General features: G+C 47.4%; 1 protein-coding gene and 1 long non-coding RNA gene across 2 annotated transcripts in view; one reads left to right on the top strand and one right to left on the bottom strand.

The window, feature by feature from the left end:
• The window catches only part of LOC132007264 (uncharacterized), a 287,314-nt gene extending 286,012 nt beyond the window's left edge, over positions 1 to 1,302 (bottom strand). Inside the window, exon 1 of the long non-coding RNA XR_009401288.1 lies at positions 1,114 to 1,302. This is a non-coding gene — a long non-coding RNA (uncharacterized LOC132007264). The remainder of the gene's footprint in view (positions 1 to 1,113) is intronic.
• Positions 1,303 to 1,516: 214 nt separating this feature from the next.
• Positions 1,517 to 25,520, top strand: part of PTCHD1 (patched domain containing 1) — a 60,655-nt gene continuing 36,651 nt past the window's right edge. The window contains exons 1-3 of the mRNA XM_059385164.1: positions 1,517 to 1,947; positions 2,163 to 2,238; positions 2,658 to 3,009. Of these exons, the coding sequence (XP_059241147.1) occupies positions 2,659 to 3,009 (351 nt within the window). The 5' untranslated portion in view covers positions 1,517 to 1,947; positions 2,163 to 2,238; position 2,658. The remainder of the gene's footprint in view (positions 1,948 to 2,162; positions 2,239 to 2,657; positions 3,010 to 25,520) is intronic.

The raw sequence follows: 25,520 nt of genomic DNA, 5'->3' as shown, positions 1-25,520 counted from the left end.
CCCCCCCCCCGCCCTTTCCGCCTTTCCTTCTGCCCCGGCTGAGAGCCACGCAGGGCATCCACCCTGCCATTTAGCACCTCGGCTGCGCAGTGGTGGGTGGTTTCCCAAAGCGTGTGCCCTCGCAGCCACTTGCTCTTGCCTCGCCAGCTGCAGGGGCACAAGTCAAAGAGGCTTTTCCCTCCGCGATCATCGTGAATCAGCAAAGCGCTGCAGAGCAGCGGCGTCTCCTCAAGCAGAAATTACGGTGCTGGGGGAAGGGCACAAGGGTAGTGTTGCAGGGGGATTTCTAGCCCCTCCCAACGTGTCCCTCCCCGGGACGACGGCACTGGGGCGGGGGTGGGGGAGGTGTTGACTGGAAGCTGCTGTTTGAACCTAGGCGCCCGGGGGAGCCTCTGGAAACGGAGATCGGTGTGGGGGAAACAAGGGTGAGGAGAGAAAGTGGACAGGAGTACAGATGGGTAGAAGGACCTAGGGAGCAGACAGAGCAGAGCGGGTGCGCCCCCGGGGTGGGCAGCGCAGCAGTTGCAGGTGCTGATGAGGGAATGTAGAAAGGAGGGTCTGGTGTGGGGGAAGGGAGAAGAGAAACCAGAAACGGCGGCATTCCCAGCCCAAGACTTCCTGTTTCTAACAGGCAAGTTCCCAAGTTCAGTTTGAGAAGTGAAGGGCCGTTTGGCATTGGGGAGTCTGGAATGGGAACGTTAGGGGAATACCTCCCTGAATCGCATTCTCCCACCCATTTCTCTCTCCCTCTCCTCTTCTTCCCCCCTCCTTCCAGTCCTCCTCCTCCTCTCCCTATTCCGTCTTCCTTCTTCAGTATGCTTGTCCACGCTCCGTAGTGCGGACTACACTCCAGGGACCGCGCCTCCAGTCGCCACCGCCTCTTCTTTGACCCTTGGCACTGGGAAGCCAAGTGGGAGCGACAGGAGGCGTGGAACGGAAAAACCGAGCGTTACGAGCGCAAAACCTTGGGACCCCCTCACCGCGCACCGGTCCCCACCCCCCTTAGCCGGACCGAGCGCCTCAGTGGCCCAGACTCCGAGATCCGGCTCCGTTTGAGTTGCAATGGATGCACCCCGGGGCTTAGAGCGCACAACGAAACGCGCTAAATTGTACCTGTGCGTGGCCGTTCCCGCCGCCGCCGCAGGTCTATCCCCGGCCCGAAGCCGGCGCCCGCCTTCCCGGGAAATTCTCTGGAGGGGGAGTGCGAGGGGAACCATAGTGGCTGCCTGGTAGCTCAAGGCTGGCGCGCACACGCACACGCCCAACTTTGCAGAGACGTCGGCGCCCCCCGGGCTCCCCCGCGCCCCCTGCGGCTCGGCATGCTCGGAGACCAGTATCTCTCCAGGTCTGAGATAAGGTGTCCCCCACTCCCACGCTTGCGTCTTTGAGAATGAGAGGGCGGGGTGTTGGAGAGAAGGGGAGTAACGCTACGGATTCCCGGTTCACAAACACTCTACGCCCGCCCGCAGGGGCGCCTGCTCCAGCCCCGCCGCCACCAGGTCCCCCAGACCCGCCTGTGACGACAGAGGGAGGAGGAGGAGGCAGGGCGGAGAGCCGGGAGTCCGGGAGCTCCACCGACTGACCATCAGGACCCGCACTTTTGTTATTGGGGGACGGGGTGGGCGCGCAGGTTGAGGGGCGCACAGGAGAACTGCCCAGCCCCAATACACTCTGGAGCGACCCTAAATAAGGGCGAGAAGAAAGAGTCTCCCCAGACGCCTTTTGGGTAGACGTGCCCCAGACGCACATTCGGACCCCGTGGTCCCGCGGCAGCTGCAGTGTTGGGGATAATTTAAATGGCTCTTACTTGAGAGGAGGCGTGATTTCCACGTTCGAGCGTCTTCGCTCCCCACCCCCTCTCCGCACCAGCCAGTGCGCGCCACCACCTGAGCCTGGCGAGAGCCCGGGCGCACGCAGTCTTCAGCCTCCTCCTTTCCGCCTCTGGGGGTACTTGGCTCTGAGCGGGTCCACCCGACGCCCCCCGGGAGAACTCTTTACTTTTTGTTTGGAAAATCGGGGCCATTTCTTTATTCATCTCTGGGTCTCCCTGGAGGAGGACAGGGAAGGGGAGGGCGTGCGAGGCGGGCCGGGCCGGGGGAGGGGAGCGCGGGCAGGGGAGGGGACTGGGTGTAGCCTGGAATTCTCCGTCCTCGTGTTCCTAGGCTGGCGCGCAGAGTCTCCCCAAGATAGCGCCGCCGCCGCTCCCCGCGCCACCCCGTCGTTGGCCTTGGGGGTCGGGTGAGTGGGGTCATGACGCGCCGCGGGGGCTGCTCCGGGCCCCTCCCGCGCTGAGCCGGGACGCGGCCCCGCCGCGCGGAGCCCCTCGGGCTGGGAGGCGGCGGGGGGTGGGGAGGGCGCACGGGGTAGGGCGGGGTGGGGGCGGCGCGGAGGCCGCCAGGCTGGGGGGCTCTCTGGGCCGGCGCGGCCGCGGGCAGGAGGGCGTGTCTCCGGCCCGAGGGGACCCTCCCGAGGCGCGGCGCGGGACTCCCCGATGGTGGTGCCGCGGCTCCGGGAGAGCTCCGGGTCTCGCCTCCGCCGCCGCCGCCGCCGCCGCCGTCGCCGCCGCGGGCGCCACCACCGCCGCCGCCGCCGCCGCCGCCGCCCGAGCCCGCGCCGAGCGTGCGCCTCGCCCTCCTCCCGCGCCCGCTCTGCTCTAGGATGCTGCGGCAGGTTCTGCACAGGGGCTTGAGGACGTGTTTCTCCCGGCTCGGCCACTTCATTGCCAGTCACCCGGTTTTCTTCGCCTCGGCGCCCGTGCTCATCTCCATCCTGCTCGGCGCCAGCTTCAGCCGCTACCAGGTCGAGGAGAGCGTGGAGCACCTGCTGGCGCCCCAGCACAGCCTCGCCAAGATCGAGCGCAACCTCGTCAACAGCCTCTTCCCGGTCAACCGCTCCAAGCACCGACTCTACTCGGACCTGCAGACCCCCGGGCGCTACGGCCGGGTCATCGTCACCTCCTTCCAGAAAGCCAACATGCTGGACCAGCATCACACCGACCTGATCTTAAAGGTGAGAGGGGGGCGGGCGCGGGCAGCCTCCGCTGGGCTAGCTCTGCGCGGGGGTCCGGTCTGAGAGCGCCGCCTCTCCCATCCCAGGCGGCTGCCGCAGGGGCTCCCCTGCACCGCGCGCCCCTCGGAGGCCGCCCGGAGCCTCCTGGCCTCCTGGCGGGAAGCGTCCGGGTCCGGGCCCTGCCCTGCCCTGGCCGCTGTCGCCGCCACCCCGGCAGCTGCTGCAACAGTTGGGGCGGCAGCAGCCACGGTACTGTGGTCGGTGCGCTTGTTTTGGTCGCAGTGGTCTTGGGGGTAGGGAGGCTTGGGGGTAACTGGGCCAAGAAGGAGCAGAACAAGAGAAGACATTCTAGAAAGTCCTGGTACTTGAAAACAAAATATTACGCTTGGGCGGGGGCGATATTCAGAGACCCCTCTCCCCTCTCCCCATTCTTTACTCTCTTCCTCTGACCTTTGGAGTGCTTTCAGAAAGGCTGCCCTGAGGGGCCGGGAGGGGGCAAAGGAATGAGAGGCGGGATGGTGAGGAAAATGCCTCCTACCCACCCTGGAATAAGTGTGGTGCCTGGCGAGGACGCGGGGCTGCCCTGCTGCCCTCTCCCCAGAGCGAGGTGGCCATCTCTGTCTTCCTGGGTAGGAAATGATGTCTGTCATTCGCAGTTATTTTGTCTTGCACAGTAGCTCCCCTCTTCCGAAATGCAAAAACTTCTTTGGGAAAACAGGGATTCGATTAATCCACTTTTGTTTGGGTGCATTTGGGTGTGAGGGTGAGGGGCAGAGCCAAAAGGGTGAGGACAGAAGCCAGGTTGTGTGGCCCTGAGAAGAGCACAGGAAATCTAGCAGCTGGTTAGAGGGTGACACTTGTGGAAACAGGTTGTGCTGTCAACCCGAGGTGGAAATTTGATGTGAAAAGTGAGGTTAATGGTGATAACTTTCAAGAAGTTCCTAAGAAAAGCAGAGGAGTGAGGACTAGAGATGGGAAAGTGGAGACCTTCAGAAAGAAAAGCAAAAATAGGTGAGAATGTTCCATCCAAGTCCCTGGTGGGAATTGTGGGGCTTGTTTATTACTTAAGGTGCCCCTGTGCGGAGGGTGACGACAACCAGTCCCAGCTGGAGCCCTGGGGCAGAGGCACAAAAAGGGCTGGTTTTGTGAGGGTCTCTGGTCCAGATCGGGATTAGAAGAAGCCAGTTAGATTTCTAGTCCTCTTATGCCACTGGGAATCAGCCAGTGAACCTAGGGAACTCTCTCTTCTTTCCCTCTACAGGTAACCCTCTATATCCCTGGAGACCCACTAATTTTCCTGTTACTTCCCTCCCTCTCTCTGTTGATGTGTTACCTATCGGCAATTAGTAATGAGGGGAATCCGACCAGGGACCCAGTAGAATTAGGACCTTCCCACGTTGGATGGCTTGTGATATTTTAAATGGCACACACATCATCACAGAACCTTAATAACAGTGGTCTGGAAATATTTGATTTTCTCATGATTATGCTTCCAATATCGAAGTGAGGTTGTTTTGGGTTTTTTGGTCCCAATACTTCAGTGAACATATTCTGACACACAGAAAAATACTGCCCCAAATGCTTTCCCAAGAAAACACATAGTAGTTTCATCGCTGGCTTAAGGAAACTATAATTTAGCCAGTCCTGACAGCTGGAAAGGTACCCTATATTTTGATAGATGATCTACTAAATGATGTTTCTCTTTGTATTTCCCCCCCCCCCAACGTGATGTTTCCACTGGCTTCCCCCCGCCCCAACAAACCATCACGCCACTGTGACAGGCAGTCACCAGTTACATTCACTCTCAAGGTTAATGAGACATCAACAGGCACATCAGACCTCTTTTCAACAGGATTGTTTCTCTCCTATTTGATTTTGATCTGTTCAGGACACAAAACCGTATTATCAGAGAAAGTTGGTACTGGAGAGAAAGAGGGAAGCTGTCTTTGCCTCCGTGGCTAAAGGGCAACTTTAAAGGACAGCGGTCTTGTCAGTAAATTGTTTTCGGATTCGAGATGGTTTTTCATGTGCTAGGTGTCTGGGGAAAATCAGAACCAAGTCAAATAGTGGTCAGAAGCCATTTCAAGCTGATGGCTCTCTGGTCAAGTGAATTCATACAGTTTATAAAAACTGAAACCTAGAAAACTGAGGGAATTGCCTCAATTTTATCTATCCATTTTTTTCTTTCTACATCTAACTCCTGTATCTGGACAGTTTGGAGGTGGGGGACAGAAAAATGGACCTCCAATAGTCATGGTAATATGAAGTGAGGGAACGATCACTTATTGTCATCTGTCTTTCTTTCCATGAGATGAAGATGTGTCCTTTACAAAAGGTGTTAAGAGTCAAAGAGTCACTGTTTCTGACCTTTCTAGTGTTATTCTGATACTTCGCTGCTGGCATGAAGGGTAGCCCTGACAGCTAACATTGCATACAGCACCATCCAGCTCCTGCCTATTCGATGGCATCGCATTTGAAACGAAGTGAACAAAACACAAGCTGGGTTTTATGAAGGCTTTCTCAGGCCCCATTATGAAACCAGAGGAAGTACCTTGCAGGGCTGCGTCCTTTACTCCTCATGGTTCTCTGTGGTTGGACCCATTCTATGAAGGAGATCATTGGGATATTAGTCCAGCTACTTTCTGAGAAAAATAGAATGGGAAAGGATGATGACAAAAAGTACAAGTCCGGGTTGATTTTTCTGAAATACAACTGAGAGTATCAGCAAGAAAAAAAATCTAAACTGATCTTATTTGGAGGAAGCTTTCTCAAATTTGTGCAGGTGACATGGTGCCATGCTCAGTCTGTGCAGCATAGATTTCCACCCCAAACTATGAGAGGGGTGACTGTCCCTAGCAATGGTTTCCTCTGAGGTCTGTGAAGCAAAGAGGTGATGTGGGGTTAAGGGGGGGTGGGACCTGATATTGCTAGTAAAGGATCAACCACTAATTTCTGGACATCTCTAAAAGTCTTCATTTCACTAGAAGATTAAATTTAGCTCACTATTATATTTTAACAGAAAATCCAGGATGTTCATCTCAGAGCAAATTTCAGAGTAGCACCTCATGAGCTTTTATAAATCTGTTTGTTCTTGATCACCGAAAATGAAGTGGAAGAAGGTCTTGTTGGTAATTGATCTAGGCTGTGACCAAGACACTAGTTGATTTATCCCAGAGTCATCTGGTAGAATGAAGGACCAGTTTAGCCCAGTCCTCATAATAATAATATCACCTTTATATCACTCTGTACATTAGAAACACACAGTACATTTAAATAGAGCAAAAACCTCAGGGTAAAAGTGCTGCGATCCCATTTTACAGAGGAGAAATCTGTTCCTTACAAAATTCACTGAACTGTCCACAGAAAGAAGACAAGGACAGAAACAGGACAGGACGGGGTTTTGATTCCCGGTCCAGTACTCTTCACTACAATTTACTGCCTCCCATATGATAAACTACTTGAATGATTAAAATGTACATTTTTAAAATCCAAATGAAGTATACTTGACTAAAGTCTCATTCCTATCTCCCAGTGTCATCTTAGCAGTGGTAACTGGATGGTGAAGACATTTTCTTGACTGATTCTGTCTGGTGTCAGGGAAAATCCCCATAGAGAAACTCTAGATGCCCAAAGTAAAGCATAAGATACTTGGAAGTAACAATACACAAAGATAGAAAGATAAATGTTTTACTGGCAGAATCTCTGGGTGATTGGATGAAGCTATTCCCTATCTGAGCACAGTTCACTCTCCGGGGAGATTCAACTCCAGTGCCTTACACAGTGCCTGGCACATTGTAAACCCTCAGTACTTGTCAAAGGGACCTGCCTTAGTTCATTCAGACATTTATGTGATGGGTAAGAAGACTCCATAGAAACTACCTTGAAATGTATTTTCAAAATGACTTGTTTTTATTTTTGCAGTTTCTAGGCTTCTCTTTTTCCATAATACCCTTCTTCTTTCCTCGATAACCTCTGTAGTCCTATTAGAACGTATGTCAGTTTTCAAATTGTGTGGGGGCATTTCCTTTGCACAACTTCTTCTTCTTCGAAGGAACCTCCTGGGATATTTTACTCCAAACCAATGGAAGGACACATCCTCACTATGCAGACATTCTCCCGCTTACAGAGGAATCTTATTAAATTCAAATATTGAGTTTCAATTAAAAAAAACTTTTTACGTTTAAATACATTAAATAGAACTAAGTGGCAAAATGAGATTAACAGCATTTAACTTGGAATTAATTAACTCAGGCTTTCCAAGAAGGGCAGCAGAACTGCTCGCTTGGGGTCATGAAGACCTGGAAGCTGGATCCAGATTCCAGTTGTCTTCAAATACTGTCTCAGCACTAGTAGTCTCTACCGGAAGAGCCATTGTTCCTCTCTCTACAGTCTAAGAATGGGCCAATTCCAGCTGACTTTTGAGTTCAGAAGGAGGTTTTTTTTTTTAAATTTAATTTAATTTATTTTTTTTCAGTGTTCCAAAATTCATTGTTTATGCACCACACCCAGTGCTCTATTCAGTCCATACCCTCCTTAATACCCACCACCAGGCTCACCCAACCCCCCAACCCCTGTCCACAGTCTCATGGTTCCTCTCCCCCTCCAATTTCCCCGAACTCACTTCTCCTCTCCTCCCTATGCCCTCCATGTTATTCCTTATGCTCCACAAGAAGGCGTTTTTATATTTTCAAAATATTGTAACAAAACAAAACAAAAACAAAGAATATGAGGCAGAGATGGCATATGGCTCTCAAAGCCTTAAACTATTTACTCTGTGGTTCTTTACATTGAGAAGTTCCTGTACTGTCTTCCAAACCCCTTTACTGGAGCAATTTCTAGAAGTGAATACTGTTAAGTCACGTGGAAGGCAGCGGTTCTCACCCAGGGGGTAGTTTTGCTCCCCAGGGAACACTTAACAAGGGTAGGACACATTTTTCACTGTCACGATGGCCGGGGGCGGGGGTGCTGCTGTGGGCTTCCGATGTGTGGAAGTCAGGGATGCCGTTAAACATCCCGCACACACAAGGCTGCACCCCATAGCAGAGAATTATCCGGCCCCAAACACTGCTTGAAGAGGTTCCTCCGTGTTTCTCTGGCTTTGTTAGGGTTTAAACTTTTTCTGCTGCATGGATTACGTCAAATGTAAAATTGCCAAAGAGAAGTTCACATCTTACAGGACTTCGGCTGGAGACAAATACTAGGACCTCTTGAGGAGATGCTTTCAGGTGCGGTCTGGCAGAGATCAGATTCTCCCGTGTTATTTTCCCCAAGATGCTATTTTCTTGCTCTCCCTCACACCTCTGTTCTTTATAGTCTAAAGCCAAGAGCCGCCCGAAAGGCAAAGCTGCTCCATTGACACTGGCCTTGAGACCTTTCTGAGTGGCCCTGGCTGGCAGGCCAGATGGGCGAGCTGTAGCAGTCGTCCTAGCGCACTAGGCGGGGCTCCTCCTGACAGTGTGTAAGCCCCCACCCCCTGGAGCCGTGACCTCCTGAGGAGGCAGGAAGCAGTGCTTTATTGCCTGGTCCAAGTGCTTGGCTTTCCAAACACAAAATGAGAAAGGAGCGAGCTTGTATCCAAGGAACAGTGGACCAAAGGCCCCTGGGTTTGGAGGCCGCCTTAAAGGTCACCTCTGCCAATGCTGACACTGGAATCTGCTCTTAGCATCTCAAGGTGCTTTTCCTGGTGACAGGTGCCATGGCCATTGGAGCACTCGGTGAGCTCTGGGAGCGGCAGGTACTCTGAGAAAAGATGGAGTCTGAGCCTGAAGGGGCAGCGTGTGTGGAGCTCCTGGGCCAGCCACATGCCCTTTGCCCTTTATTTCGGCACTAGGGGAAAAATTAAGGAGAGACTGAAATGACTCTTCACTCTCCTTTTCTCTCACAGGAGGTGCATCCCAGTGATCCAAGCACTGTATCCTTCTAGGGCAGTCTGCCTTCTAAACACATTTCCATGGCGTGAGTAGTAGCCTTGAATGCTCGTCAGGCTTGTCTCCTTTAGATTTGGGGAGCAATCTCTTACCTCCCCAGGCAGATGAGCACTGGGTGCAAATTTGGGTAAACCATTCCTTCACGCTGAAATGTACAAATAAAGCTGTAGCAGGAGACGAAGCCCACCTTTTTGATGCCACACAGTATCTTGATAGATGCCTATTAGAGTGAGAGAAGCGTGGTCCTAAAAAATTTACACAAAAACAGAACCTCTCAGAAGTCACCAGACTTACAAACCTCACAGAAAGAACAGCTGAGCCTTTAAGGGGTGACTCCTTCCACTAAGAGGAGAAGGAAGCTAAAAGAAGCTGTCTGTTTTCTGCCCGAGAGGGCACAGCATCCCCTCCTCTCCCTGCACGGGAGCCAGGAAGGCACAAGGGACCAGGGAACGTGATCAACTCTGACTTTGTGAGATGCGCCATCTGGTACCTGACTTTGGGGCTCAGTGTGAGCCCCAAGTGATACTTGAGATAGGCTCAAAGCAGCCCTTTGAAGTCAGCTGCTTGGTAGCACATCTCAGCAAGCAGGCCTGTCTGCCGTGCTGCCTGTGCCGCTGCCACAGGCCCGGAAGGCCGCAGAACTTCCGAGGACTCCTGCCAGACTGATTTAATGACCAGCAGGGGAGGTGAGTAATCTCTAACCTTTAGAAGATGAAAAAAAAAAAAAAAAGGGAAATCAACACCAGTTGTTATTTCATATGGGAAGCCCTGAATAATGTGTCGTGCCTTCGACTTCAGAATTCATATTTTGAACAAAAGGATGCAATGAGGGATGAGGGAAGCTATTTTTATCCTCTTGCTCTCTAAGAAATCCTCCTGAGAATATTGTTTCTGGTATTTTGAAAGATCCCCATTGTTAGGTCTTACACTTTAAGTTTGACTTGTGGGTTCCAAGTATAGTTGAGAGGAGGATTTCCATGCAAGCGGATAGCTTGGGAGGTGATATCCAAAAATCCCAGTAAGAAAGTGGGGACATGAAACAAGGGAGTGGCGGGCAGCCAGTTAGGGGAGCCAGGGGTCCACTGCGGGCACCTGGGGCTCGGTGTGTCTGGGGATGCATGAGAGACACTGTAGAACACAGGTCCAAGTTACCCCACTGGTGGGTGAAAACGCCAGATATTTATTCCCCAATTCTGCAGCCATCATCAGTTGGTCCAGCTGCATCTGGGGGCACTAAATGAGCCCGACAGTTCCAGATGCTGTATGTGCCCCCTAGAATCAGAATTCTCCTTGTTGCTTTCTGAAAGCCTCAGGCAAAGAGCTGCAGGTGTTTACAGTAAGAGGACTTGGCATGCAGAGGGAAGGGGGAGCTGAGAGCGTGCAAGTGGGGCCCTGACAGCGGCTGTCTGCCCCAGGGTCTCAGCCCATCTAGGGTTACACGTCTCGGAACTCAGGGCCCCCATTCCTAGGCCATGTTCATCCTTTCACTCAACAAAATGGCCATGCCTGCATCTCCACGAAGCTACAGGCAAGAATGATCCAGCAGAGCTGTTTCGTTATTCTCGAATCCGAAAACCCATTTTCATTTTTAGTTCTGCCCCTGGATGGTAGTAAAGATGATTCCCAACAGGGCTTGGACACCACCAGGACTGGGGGTTTCTATGCCAAACCCCCAGGAGTGAGGGGCCCAGATCCAGCCACTTTTCATGAATACAAGAAAAGTCCACAGGCTTCTTCTCAGAGCTCCACCTCCACCCGTGGACGCGAGTTGCTCTCCTCCCTAGAATCGCATTCACTCCTTACTTTGGGTCCAGCTGGCGTGCTTCCTACTTTGCGAGGCCTTCCCACATTCGTGGCTCCTTCCCTCCCTCAAGTCTATCTGGCTTTCAGTCATCTCCACATTCCTTAACGCTTAACTATACCGTTATTACATAATGTGCTGTATTGTCACCTGATACTCTCTCTTAAATAAGATCATAAGCTCGTCAAGGGCAGGAACAATGTCTCCTATTCCCAAATTTCTCCTGGAACCTAGAGTATGCCGCAGGTAGTTGATAAAATATTGCCAGTTCATGCCTTATAGGATGGAAAAGGTGCTCTCCCTTCCATGTTGATTTATTTTGGTCACACTAGAACTGCTAATTTTTCAACATTGAAAGTGAAATTCTTTTGCCCAGTTTTCCATGGGCACCACAACTTTGCCAAATACCACAGCTGCGCCAAATCCTAATTGTCTCAAGGGAAAAAAATGCATCTCTGCTATAGCATCATTATTATAAGTACTCAAAAAAAAATCTTTGTAACATTCAATACCTTACTTTTGTGAGGTTCCCATCATTGCCTCTTGTCTTTGTTCTTGTTTTGGCTTGGCATCTAGGCCAGTGGTCATGTGGAGTAAAAGATGAATTGTTCTTGGACTCTTTAAGAGGCCAGTCACCTGGACACCTTGGGAAAACACAGATTCCACTTCAGCCCCGGGGTGGGACCCGCAACTCTGGATTTCTAACAAGCTCTCAGGCGATGCTGCTAGTCGGTAGAGTGCAGGCTGAGTAGCAAGGCTCAGACTTAGTCCTTGTGAACAGAACACTGGATTTCGAGTCAGGGGAGCCAAGCTCAAGTCCCAATTTCCCTAACTTTCAGACTTTGAACAAGCTGCTGACACTCCCTGAGAAGCAGGTTCCTCATCTGCAATAGCGTCCTCTGCACCCACTCACGGTAAGGACACACTGAGATAAGGTATATGACGGCACTGTGTAACCACAGCCTTCTGGAGCCTATGTTATCATTATGGCTCTTGGCCTTGAAAATGTCTGTTATTCCTTCCTACGTGCCAACTCCTCCAGAGCCATCGTCGTCCATTGAGTAAATAACACATGTAAGCATTTGATCCAGCAGGCCATAATGGGTGCGCGGTCTCCATTCTTAATACTCAGATTGGCAATTTGTTGGTTTTTAATGACTCCATCTGAGTCGTAACAGAAGACCGGATTCATCCTACTGCTGAACACGCAGCTCCTAACTTCTTGGGCAGGCAGAGCTGTCAGTGGGGATGGGTGGATTGCATTTTGCCCCCTTGAGGTGCTTCCCTGGGGTTCAGAACCTCATCTTCATGCTTGACAGGGCTTCACAGGCAAAGGAAGCCTTCACTTCCTGCCCAGGGAAATGTCTGGAATTAAAAGCTCTGGGAGACTGTGGGCTCCCACTTCAGTGCTCCCTTCAGCACTCCTCACAGCATGCCAGACAGGGATTCTCCAGCTCTCTAGGTGAGACAGTTGATAACTCTCCTCTCTCACTTAATTTACATGACTACAGTGTTTCCCTGCGAAATCTTGCCCACATAAGTAGATCTGCAAGCACTTAAAAGGGAAAGGTGTTGTCAGAATTGCCAGAGATCAGGAGAACCAGGCAAAGTGATAATTGTAAAGCCCTTTGAAACTGTGAAATGTAAAATTTTGCTGACTGGGGTTTTTATTCATTTAGGTCAGTGCATTTCCCTACCTTCCCCTTTCTAAAATTTCTTTTATGGGATTATAAAAGAAATCTATAATTATTTAGGATCAAAATCAAATCCACCAAGGAAAATTCCCTTGCCTACCTGGTTCTCTACAGCCTGAACTCTTCAAATGGAACTAACCTCAGTGTAAGTGAGGATTAGTACATCTTCTCAAATTTGAATATGCTTTCTAATTCCCTGGGAATTTTATTAACATGCATATTCTGATGTAGTGTCCGTCTGAGACAGCAGGCCTAAGATCCTACACTTCTGACAAGCTCTCAGGGCTGCTGCTGCTGCTGGTTTGAGAACCATGCTTCGTGGACCCAAGGAATCTTTGTGTATCCTGACTTATTACTCAGTGCCATTTATTTATTTATTTATTAGATTTTATTTATTTATGACAGAGAGAGACAGCAAGAAAGGAAACACAAGCAGGAGGAGCAGCAGAGGGAGAAGCAGGCTTCGAGCTAAGCGGGGAGCCTGATATGGGGCTTGATCCCAGGATGCTGGGATCATGACTTGAGCTGAAAGCAGATGCTTGATGACTGAGCCACCCAGCCGCTCCGCTCAGTGCCATTTAACTGCCTCCATATTTATTTATTTATTCATTTATTTATTTATTGACAGACAGAGATCACAAGTAGGCAGAGAAGCAGGCAGAGCAGGAGGGGGAAGCAGGCTCCCTGCTGAACAGAGAGCCTTATGCGGGGCTCCATCCCAGGACCCTGGGATCATGACCTGAGCTGAAGGCCGAGGCTTAAACCCACTAAGCCATCCAGGCACCCCAACTGCTTCCATATTCTAAGAAAGGGGCTCTCCAGCTTGAGCAGGGTATCCCCTGGAAGGTCTGTCCCAACACAGATTCTGTGTCTCACCCGAGTTTCTGATTCTGTAGGTCTGAGCTAGGGCCTGATAATTTGCATTCCTAACAGGTTCCCAAGGTGATGCTGTTCCTGTTTGTTCAGGGAACATACTCTAAGAGCCACTTCTATAAAGTTGCTTAGTAATTAGCTGCCAGGTCTAATTCCAAAAATACAGTTTCCCTGTCTATAGAACCCAGCCCACAGGTATAAGCAGGTGCAAGATGTAGTTGCTCAGCAGTTAATTCTGAATGCTGTGTAAAGGCTACTTCGTAAGTAGGAACCTTTTAAGTTTTCAAATTAAGGCAAGTGTATTGGACAGAGAGGCCTGCTCTGCTGCCTGTCTGCAGGGGCTGGAGTCTGGGGGGAATGGGGCTGAGAATAAGAAAAGAGAGTCTGAGATGGAGCAGGGGGTGGGGGAGGACACAAAAGCCCCCCTACCCACGCATATGCTGTAGATGTTATTGCTACCATCACTGTGTGATTGCCCAAGTTTCCTTTTTCCAAAGACTTCCCACACAGGGTCACCTGCCATTTGCTTTTGCAGAAACTTTCTTTTACATCAAACCAGAGGCACAGTGGGTACAAATAGGAGCTGCATGTTGCGTTTCTGAGGCAAGGACCCAGCTCTGTGGTTGCCAGAGGCGAGGTATCCGCCGGGAGGGCCCTGACAGCTACTGTTCAGTTTCAGCTACTGTCTGATGTCAGTGCTGTTAAAGAGAGTTAAAGTAGAGCTGGAGTGAAGTTCAGTAAGTACTGGTTTGGGCATAGTAGAATAACAACTTCAGAGCCCCCAAGTTCCATGTTTGAGGCTGGAACTGTTAACATGTCCTTGATCAAAGTCACTTAACCTCTCTTCAGTTTTTGCTTCAACGTGTTAAGAGTTTGGAAGTTGTGACTCCCATCTTTACACTAAGAAAAACAGACAACCTGAAAATCAGTGACTTCTCTTGGACACAACAGAGAACAGGGAAACTGTCTTACCCAAATCTGTAGAAGCAGGCACATCCATACAGATGTAGTCACAATCTGCTTACCTGAAGCAGAAGGCTCCAGTATAAACACTTAAATGGTATTTTGATAAATTGATGGAGCCTGAGTATGAACTAGCATGAAAGTGAGAGACTCCTGGGAGCTGCAGCCACTGTCTTTATAGGGGGAGGAATCAGGAGGCTCATATTTTCTTGGGCCTTATCTCCAGAAGCCCCACCAGATTCCCAAGGTGAAGATCTGGCAGGGAGAGGTGGACGAGTAATCACTGTGAAATCCACCTGATCTTCCCCATAACAAAGGCCTGCTCTGTAAAGAAGAGGATTTTGCTAGAGCACAATTCTGAAATTTTGTCCTAGGTTCCTTCCCACCGAAGCCTCCTTCAGCCTTTCTGTCTCACCTACGTGGGGTGGGGGGCGGTGTAAGAGTCCATATGTGTCAAGACTGCAAGGAAATAGACTAGAAGCGCTACATCCAGGGAAGGAAACAGAGGACGATGTTGGGAGGTGGGTACAATACCACTGAAGAAATATTTGTGAAAGTCATGCCCAAAACACAGGCCCATTAAAGACTGACAATGCATCAGGAGATTATTATATAGCATTTCCCCTCCCTAAATCTTACCACCATATCAACAAGTTTCCAGTATAATAATAGTAGATGTCAGCTGCAAGACATAAATTCTCTCGAGAGGGAGTACTTTAGGGAAGTCCAAAGTCAATAGTACAAACAAAAACTGTGACAATTGAGGAATTTGAAACTTCTGGTACATATAGCCACAATAAACATTAAATATATCCTGACCCTAGAGTAATGTAAGTCCTCACTGTAAAGGCCCGTTTACCTCCATTGGTATTAATTGATAAAACATGAAGAGCTTTGGAAAAGAAAACAAGAATGCTAAAAGAAAAAAATATAGTCTAAAGAGACAAAGGAAACACTGGTACCATACTCAGATATGACACAAATGTTAGAATTATCAGATAGCAAATTTAAAATAACTATGATTAATATGTTATGGGCTTTAATGGAAAAAGTAGACATTAAGAACAAATAGATGATGTAAGTAGACAGATGGAAACCCTCAGGATGAATCAAAAGGAAATGCTAGAAATTGAAACTGTAGCAGGAATAAAGAATGGTTCTGATAGACTCATCAGTAGACTCAACACAACCAAGGAAGGAATCAGTGACCTTGAGTACAAGGTAATAGAAACTTCACAAACTGAAGGACAGAGTTATAAGAGTGAAAATGCCCGAGAACATAAAAGAATTGTAGGATAGTATCAAAAGTTATAATACATGAACAATTAGAATGTCAACAGGAGAAGAGAGAACCCAGCCGAAAAAGTATTTGAAGTAATAATGGCAAAGAACTCTCCAAAATTAATGGATACAAAATTACAGGTCCAGGTGGCTCAGAGAACCCTAAGGATAAATACCCACAAAGCCACACTTAGGCAAATCATATTCAAACTAGAAAAAAAACAAAAACAAAGAGGAAATCTTGAAAGAAGCCGGGTGTGGGGGGCAAGGGAAGGAACACTGTGCATATAGCATACAAAGATAAAAATTATAGAAAACATCTCATCAGAAACCACACAAATAGGAAGACAGTGGAGTGAAATATTTATAAAGAGTTGAAAGGAAAAAAATCTCACCAACCTAAAATTCTATATTCAGCAAAACTATTCTTCAAAGAGCTAGAGATAGAAAGAATAGATAGAAAAAATTTCTCAAACAAAAACTAAAAGAATTCACTGCCTGCAGACCTGTCCTGCAGGCAGAACTGTCCTGCCTGTTCTTCAGGCAGAAGAAAAATTATATGGGTCAAAAACACATATCTCGGGGCGCCTGAGTGGCTCAGTGGGTTGGGCTGCTACCTTCGGCTCAGGTCATGATCTCAGAGTCCTGGGATCAAGCCCCGAATCGGGCTCTCTGCTCAGCAGGGAGCCTGCTTCCTCCTCTCTCTCTGCCTGCCTCTCTGCCTGCTTGTGATCTCTGTCTGTCAAATAAATGAATACAAATCTTTTAAAAAAAAAAAAAAACTCATATCTAGGGGCGCCTGGGTGGCTCAGCGGGTTAAAGCCTCTGCCTTTGGCTCAGGTCATGATCTCAGGGTCCTGGGATGGAGCCTCACATCAGGCCTTCTGCTCAGCGGGGAGCCTGCTACTCCCTCCCCCCATCCCACCTGCCTCTCTGCCTACTTGTGATTTCTGTCTGTCAAATAAATAAATAAAATCTAAAAACTCATATCTACAAAAGAAGAGTGTTAGAGAAGGAATAAAAGTGAAATAAAGTCTTTTAAGTTTTCTTTTTCTTAATCTAAAAGGTAACTGTCTAAAGCAATAATAGTAACAATATATTATGTGATTATAACATATAGATTAAGTGGAATGAATGTCAGTCACATCACCACGGACAGGAGGGAGGAATTGGAAATACTCTATTATAACCCAACTGTACTACACATAAAGCATTACAGTATTATTTGAAGATGAACTTAGATATAAATATATATTGTAAGTACTACAGCAGCCACTAAATTTTTTTAAAAGAAGTAAAATTGATATCCCAAGGGAAGAGATAATGTGGAATAACTTAAAATTCTCAATTAAAACCAGATGAGGCAGAAAAAGAAGGGGAGAAAAAGAAACAAAGAACAAATGCAACAAATAAAGAATAACTACAACTATGTAGATATTAACCCAAGTGTATCAGTAGTTACTTTAAATGTGAATGGTGTTAAATATGCCAATTAAAAGACAGAGTGACTCAGAGGAAGCCAAGAAAAAACAAGACCCAACTCTTTCTTGTCTATAAGAAACCCACTTTAAATATAAAGACTGAGACAGGTTAAGAATAAGTGGGTAGAGGAAACTATACCATGTTAACACTATCAAAACAAAGCTGGAATAACTCTATTAATTACAGATGTGGCTGACTTTGGAACAAGGAAAATTATTAGGAAATAGAGGGCATTACATTAAAGATAAAGGGATCAATTCTCCAAGATATTAAATCCTAAACATGTATGCATCTAACAACAGGGCATTAAAATACATGAGGCAAGAAAATGATAGAATTGAAAGGATAAAGAAGCCTACTGTTAGAGTTGGAGCCCTCAACATTCCTCTGTTAGTAAGTGACAGGGCAAGCAGGCAAAAAATCAGTAAGTATACAGATGACTTGGACAGAAGGAAGTGGCAGGATGTTTAATAATCTGGGGAGAGTCATGACTCAATTTTTATAAGGACAACTCTTCTAGAAGTATAGGAGTTAAGTTGGAAAAGCAAGATGTTGGAGATAGGGAGATCCCCCCTCCTCCACCCAGAGAACTTTCACTTCAAGTCTGTAAGCAAGAGGTTTTGAATAGGATTGCTATAGGAGAAAAAAGGACCTAGACTAGACCACCATTTTCCAAAATGTGTTTCAGGAAATTTTCCTTTGATGTTGCAAAAACAACAACAACAATGACAATAACAACTGGATTCTGTGACAAAATAACATTGGGAAACAATGTTTATGGTATCTCCATATCAGATCCTCCATACTTAATGCAAATTAGCATATCAAATGCTTTCAGAGGAAATCTATTTAACTCTGTCCAGCTCAGCATTTCTCAAGTTTATTTGGTCATGGGTACTTTTTACTTTTTTGGTGACCATTACTAACATCCCAAGGAACTAATATGCTTCATAACACACTGAAAACACTGTCCCTAAAATAGGGAGGTGCAATTAATAGGACTTGATGTTCATTGGATGTGTGAGTAAACAAAGGGGAAAAGGTGACATTGGCCTAGAGGTTTCCCACCTGGGTAAGTAGAAAGAGGATGCTGTTAACCATAACAGGAAGCAGGTGGGAGAAAAATCTGGAGGAAAAGATTCTGGTATATAACTGTTGGATATATACCAGTTGAAATAGTGCCATAATATGGATTTGCAAATCTTTAGGAGGCAACTGGAAATTCAAATCTGGAGTCTAGAAGAGAGGTGAGGTATTGATGTGAACCTGTGATTGGACAGCATAAAGGTGAAACACCAAACCATGGCCATGGAATTCATTGCCTAAGAAGAGTGCATTTGAATGTGAAAAAAAATCAGAAGTGCCAGAGACAGAATCTTGAGTAATATCAGATCTAAAAAGTAGGCAAAGGTAGAGGAGTCAGACAGATCCTGGAAACCAAGGTTAAGAGGTAGTAGGAGAGAAGAAAGTCATGTCATGAAATTCCTCATGGCAGAGAGGTAGGGTTCAGGTCAAACCACATGTATTTACTGAGCACCTTTGTTTGCCAGGCATATGGTAGATGATGCAGCAGTGAAGAAAGCACACCCACGATTTAATTCAAAGGATTCCCTTTGAAAAGGTCAAGATGCTTAATCATCTTAGATATTTTTTAAGTATTACTTGACCCCATATTATTGCCTTAACTGTAAATATCTGCTAGGAGTTAAGAAAGGGAGGACTGAAAAGTAGCCATTGGATGTACACGCTTAGAAGTCATTGTTGAGTTTTGGTTGAGTGCTGGGATAGAGTCTAGTCTGGAGTGGTTTGAGAAGTGAGTGGGAGGTGAGGAAATGAAGTTAGCAAGCATGAATCACTCTCTGAAGTGTAGCTGGAGACAGAAAATGTAAAGAGCTCCTTACAGAAGGGGAGATGTGGCAGAAGCTAGAAGTGATGTGGGGTCACTGAGGCCTTTTTTCTTTTTTAACATGAGGGAGACATGAGTGTATTTCAAAGCTCATGGGAAGGAACTAGTAGAAACAGAGGATGTATTAGAGGAGATTAACAAGACTAGGAAGAGGAAAGGAAAGCCAGAATCCAGTGGAAGAAACAGATCTTAGAGGGAGGGTCATGGTCTTGATTTCCACAGGACAAGAGGACAGAAACGGATGTGGTGTCAGCAAGTTGAAGGTAATATCTAAGTGATGGCTTGGGTTTTCTCTGCAAGACAGAAAATAAGGTCGGTAGTGGAAAATGCATCTCGTCAAGCGCTAAGGAAAGTGAGTATTTGTCTAATATCTAGGTGCTTGGAAGCCAGTTGACAAGGCAATGAGGTAGTAACAGGTAGTAAATTGGAAGCCATCTCTTGAGCAGAATTTGGGTTTGAAAACCAAGAGTTTTACTTTCCCTTTTGTCTCAAGATGGGCAAAAAGTATAGAGAAGAAACTGAAGTGCAAGGCAAGTTAAGAAAATTCACATTGGGTAGCTCTAAATTTCAGAAAAACAACACAGGTTATGTAGAAAGAAGGATTTCTTTTCTTTTTTTTAAAGATTTTTATTTATTTATTTATTTGAGAGAGAGATTGAGAGAATGAGTGGGAGGAGGAGCAGAGGGAGAAGCAGACTCCCTGCAGAGTAGGGAGCCCAATGTGAGACTCCATCCCAGGACCCGGAGATCACGACCTGAGCCGAAGGCAGATGCTTAACCGACCGAGCCACCCAGGTGCCTGAAAGAAGGATTTCTTAACTCTAAAAGTTGCTTGGTATTTGGATGACTCATCAGAGGAGACTGACATGACCTAGAATGGTTCAAACAGAGGTTGGAGCTGTGACCTCCAAGGGTGACAGTCTTCAAATTCCATCACATACCTAAGTGGTTTTCAGCCCTGACTACATGATAGAATCACTGGAGGGATTCACATATACCAGGTCTCGGTCTCACTCCCATAGATTCTCATTCTATGTGTCTGGCAACAGGGTGGCCTCCTCCACATCCAGATTGGCAGCAAAAGCAGCGACATCCCCAGCACGGTGTGAGAATGGCAGAATCCCAGGTTCCACCCAGACCTACTAGATCAGGGTCTGCATTTTTACAGGATCCCCAGTTGATTTGTGTACACATGAGAATCTGATATATGCCGGACTAACGCATAGTCTAGAGTGGGGCCAGACATGGGTATTTTTTTTTATAAACATATATTTTTATACCCAGGGGTACGGGTCTGTGAATCGCCAGATTTACACACTTCACAGCACTCACCATAGCACATACACTCCCCAATCAGACATGGGTACTTTTTTAAAGGTCCCTGGGAACTTCTGTGCAACCACAGTTGAGAACCACTGCTACACAGAAAAAGAGATACTTTTAAAGCTGTATTTAGCTCATGTGATAAAATGTCAGCGCATTCAATGTGCAAGCCCACCCATTCAAGCCTGGAGAAATCCAAGTAAGACCCGTAGTTAATAGCAGTGTAGCAAAGTGAGTTTCATGGTTTCGAACATGTGCTTTCATTATATAAGAAGTTATCATTGGGGGAAACTGGGTGATGGATACATGGGAACTCTGATGTATACTGACTTCTTCTTGTGAATCTTAAATTATTTTAAAATAAAAAGTTAAGAAGAAAGCATTTTAAGCAAAGAGAGAGCCTGCCTGGGATAAGGAACAGCTGTTCTCCATCATCCTCTAAGAAATAAACAGGCTCCGTCATTCATTCGGAAGGGAGCCATTGGAGGATTTAAAGCAGAGGGGATGACAGGTTTGAATTTGTGTTTTGGAAAAATAAATCTGGTGGCAGTTTGGAGGACTGACTAAAAGCAAAAAAAAAAAAAAAAAAGTGAGTTAGGAAGCGGAGTCTGTCGTCCAGATTATCAGGGCCAGAACCAAATCAGGAGGAAAGGAAATGGAACACTGGAACACAAGAGGATGGATTTGTGAGATCTGGGAAGTGAAATCAACAGGATTTGTTGAGTGACTCAAAGACTGTCAATGCCGGCTGTGTGTATAGGCCCCCAGGAAGCTTTTTACAATACAGATGCCTGAGCCCTCGCCAAGAGATTCAGATTCCAAGGGGTGAGGCTGGGCCCAGGCAGCTGAGTTTGTAGCGTTCTACAGGTGGTCCAAATGAGCAGGGTTGAGAGCAGCTGGCTCCGGCTGAGGAGGCGGGAAGTGCAGGGTAAACCTCACAGGTTTTCAATCCAGTCCTGCCGCTAACCAGCAGAGGAGGAGGAGGAGGCAGCAAAGAGACAGCCAGGATAAATTAGGGAGGTAGCCCTTCCTCTTCCACTTGTTTTATGTTGAGTAAAATTGTAAAACTTGGGAGTTAAAATGTATAAATCCATAATCCTTGCAATCTAGCTCTCTTCTTGTGCCTTACATAAACAAATCTATTTTTAACTGAAAATAAAACCTTAGTTCAATTGTGTCATCTAAACATCACCTCCGCTTATTAAAAACAACTTTCCGTTAACCCCAAATTTTGAAACACTTATACAAAGAAATCTTCAGGAGGCTTGGCTAAATGCTTTGACAAAGAGGTGAAATTCCTTGTTTTTTACTGCTCCTGGTCCCCCTGCAGACTCTAGAAAAGCCTTCCCAACCTCTCTCCTAAATCCACCCAGATATTCTTTCCATCTTCCTCCACCCAAGTCTTTCATGTCCGATGGGTTGGTTTTGCTCCTGTGAGGCTGCGTTTTGGAATCCATCCAAACTCTGCAACAGGTGTGGAGTGTGGTGTTGGTCCCGCTCTCTTGGGGGCCTCAGGCTCACGGAGCTTCTGAAGTCAGCACTCTGGGCTACTAAACCCCCAGACCGCATGGAAGGTGTTCTGGGAGCATGCACAAACTTTCAGAGCCGCAAGTGGGAAGCAGCCGATGGCTAACGGACTGTCTTTTACAGGGCGACCTGCCAAAGCCACCAGTCTCTGCTCATTATAACAATCTGAGGTTTCCCTACTGAGAGTTGCTTGCTGCCTATTGGGAGCTGTCTTTATAAAGTTGTGTGCAAAGCGCCGTGAAATGCTTCCATTTCAAAATGGTCTGCTCTTTAGCATTTCGGTTTTCCCGTTTAAGGGCTTTTTCTTTTGCCCATTTTTTTAAAAAGATTTTATTTATTTATTTGACAGACAGAGATCACAAGTAGGCAGAGAAGCAGGCAGAGAGAGAGGAGGAAGCAGGCTCCCCGCTGAGCAGAAAGCCCGATGCGATGCGGGGCTCCGGGCTGGATCCCAGAACCCCGGATCATGACCTGAGCCGAAGGCAGAGGCTTTAACCCACTGAGCCACCGAGGCGCCCCTTTGCCCATTTTTTAGCTTAAAAAGAGAAGTTACAGAACCCACTCGTAACCATTATAAAAGCATAGAAGCACATCGCAGAGTTTAACTATTCTTTTAAATGGTTAATGTGAAAAAAATGTTAAGATACAGGGATACTTCTTTGTCCTTCTAGTCCATCTCAGCTTTCTACTAGCTTTGTTATTTACAAGGTAACAGAATAACACCTAAGCTCATCCATTTCTTAAATGAATCTAAACCTAGTTTGCAATCTGCAGGCTTGTTTATATTGATTTTGATAAAGCTACTAAAGCTTGGAAAAAGAGTGGAAATGATAGACTGAGAGTTTAAAAAGCTCTTTATTCCTAACTCTAATGTCTTGTTCATTCAGGAGCTGCATATATTAATATCTGCCCGTGTATTCCCCTGAGGGCTGGGCTGGAAAAGCATTGCTATGCTATTTAGTTTTCCGTGTAAATTGCTGCATCTTTACCATTCCACATACCAGGACATATGCTCATTGTAGCCGGCATCTTTTCCAACCTGTTCCGTTTCCCCTTGTGTGTTTGCCTTTTTGTTTTGCTTCCTCCCCGCCCCCGCCCACCAAGTCTTGGCGAACTAGCTAGTACTTCTGCTCAGTCCAGTCAGTCACAGTATTTAAGCAGGTTTCAGGACACAGACATGGCACCTGATTAATGCATGCCGGTGACGGCAAGGCGACGGAACGAGAGTTCGTTGGCTTGTCCAGAATGTCTCTGCTTTGGGTACGGTGTGCCTGCGTGGTGCTGGGAGGAGCGATGTAACAAAGAATAAGGCTCAAAGAGCTGAAAGAAGGTGTCCTTATGATGTGGCAAGTGATGACAGATGTGGCCCCATGCAGAGGACCAGTGAGGACCTCATCTGCTTTTCCAGGGCAGACTTCCTGGAGGAGGTAATGCGTGAGTCAGGCCCGTCACTCCTCCCAGTGTTAACAACTGGAAGGGAGGGCTGGGGACGGGGACTTGACTGCTCACTCGGCAGCCCTTTCCAACGCAGCCCGCTTCTTACAGCTGCTGGGCTGCAGCCGCTCCTCCCTCCAATAGAGGACGGGGCTCTGAAAAGTGCACTGCAGATCCTCGCTGCCTCACGTCAAATAAGGCACGGCAGAACATCGTGACAGCAAACCTTGCCGTCACGCACCCCACCCCAAAGACACATGCTGCTTCTCACAAAGAGCGAAACGAAACTTCCCTCATGTCAAGAAATAGGCAGTTGCCGTATGACGAGAATACCACTAGTCAGGCAGGAAGAATATGGGATTTCCAGGCATTAAATGAAAACTATCACGTGTTTCATGAATAGCAACCCAGGGGCGAAAGTGCCAGCTGCTCTTTCTGACTGAGGCGGGGAGAGGTTCCACCATTTACTAAGAACCCGTGATGTGCTCTTCTGCCAGGCGCTCTCTCTCCACTGTCTCACTCAGAACTCACCGACTCTTCTAGATAGTAATGCCATTTTGATGAGGAGGAAACAGGCTCAAGAAGGAGACTCTGCTCAGGGTTATCAGGTGGTCACTAACTTAGTTCGCTATAAACACAAGTCTGTAGGACCCCGATGTCAGGTTCTTTCCAGCATACCAGGCTGCCTCTGGAGCTCTTCTTTCTGGAAGTCTTTCCAGTCAGTCTTAATTGTCTTGATGTAGATCTTCTCTTACAAATCAACAAGGAAAAAACAAAACAACCTGCTCTCTGAAGGGGCAAAAGGCTGGAACAGGCCCTTTGCAAAAGAGGACAGCCACGGGGCTCATGTGATTGTGCAAAGGGGCTTCGCTTTAGGCATCGTGGAAACGCAAATCAAAACCAAAATGAGATACCAGCACACACTCACCAGAACGGAAAACATTTCAAAGGCTGATATACAAAGCGGTGCTGAACATATGGGACAAATAGGACTTCCACCCATTGCTGGTGGGAATGTAAAATGGTACAATCACTTTGGAAAACTTTAAATACAGGCTTACTCTGATCCCTAAATTCCACTCCTGGGTCTATCTACCCACCCTGTGCTAGCCTGAGACTGGCGCCCCCTACTGGCTCCCGAGAGCGGGGCTGGCATTTCTCTTCCCCCTTTTTTTTTTAAAGATTTTATTTATTTATTTGATGGAGATCACAAGTAGGGAGAGAGGCAGGCAGAGAGTGGGGGGGGGGGGGGGGGGGGGAGCAGGCGCCCCGCCAAGCGGAGAGCCGGATGTAGGGCTTGATCCAGGACCCTGGGACCATGACCGGAGCTGAAGGCAGAGGCTCAACCCACTGAGCCACCCAGGTGCCCCTGGCATTTCTCTTCCTAATTCACTTCCCCCAGGGAGCTTGAAATTGGGCCATCAAAGCTGTTTTTATTAGAGAATTCACTGTTAAACATGTAGCAATGTGCCACTGTATATACCTGAAAGAAACATCTGTGCATGTCCACCAAAGGATGTGCACAAGAATGTTCGCAGCACTTTTATTTATAAAAACCCCAACCTGGAAACAACACAAAAGGTCCTCAAACAGGAAAGAACAATGACCTCTGGTATCCTTCATGCAATAAAATACCAGACGGCAAAAAGAAGTAACAAACTACTGACGAGCACAACACGGATGAATCTCACGAGCTGTGGGTTGAGTCAAAGGTGGCAGACGCAAACAGCACTGACGGCTGCACAGATCAGAAGCTCCAGAAAAATCAAAGCGAATCAAAGTGCCTAGAACTCAGAACAATTGTTCCCTGGGCGGGGGTGGTGAGAGTATTGACCGGGAAGGGAGCTGCAGATGTCCCGTCCTGATCTGAGTAATACTTACATAGGCATGCACATCTAAAATTCACTGAGTTGTACTCTTCTGATGTGTATACTCTGTTATATCTCAGTGATGAAGAGTGTACACACACACATTCTACTCAGTGATCCTGTGAATGAGGTCGAAGAGTTAGACTACTAGCCCAGCAGTGCAAAGCATCTAGCCATGGTGGGGAATGACAAAGAAGAGGGCCTGAATTTCGCTGGACAGGTCATCCCAGTTTTCCTGACATGCAACACAGTGCCATCATGAAGCCTGTCTTCACCTGTCCCACAGTGGGGCCGACGCATGAAAAGCTGGCCACCAGCAGCACACACTCCCCGGGCACATCGCTGCCTGGTAAGGAATCCAGTGAGCACATCAGCTGTCTCTCCCACACAGAAACCGCCATCACAGCAGAAATCCAGAAATGTAAAGATAGG

This window comes from Mustela nigripes, chromosome X, assembly GCF_022355385.1.
Source record: "Mustela nigripes isolate SB6536 chromosome X, MUSNIG.SB6536, whole genome shotgun sequence".
Taxonomy (NCBI): Eukaryota; Metazoa; Chordata; class Mammalia; order Carnivora; family Mustelidae; genus Mustela; species Mustela nigripes.
Note: the sequence above shows the minus strand (reverse complement) of the source record. Positions and strands in the feature narration are given on the sequence as shown.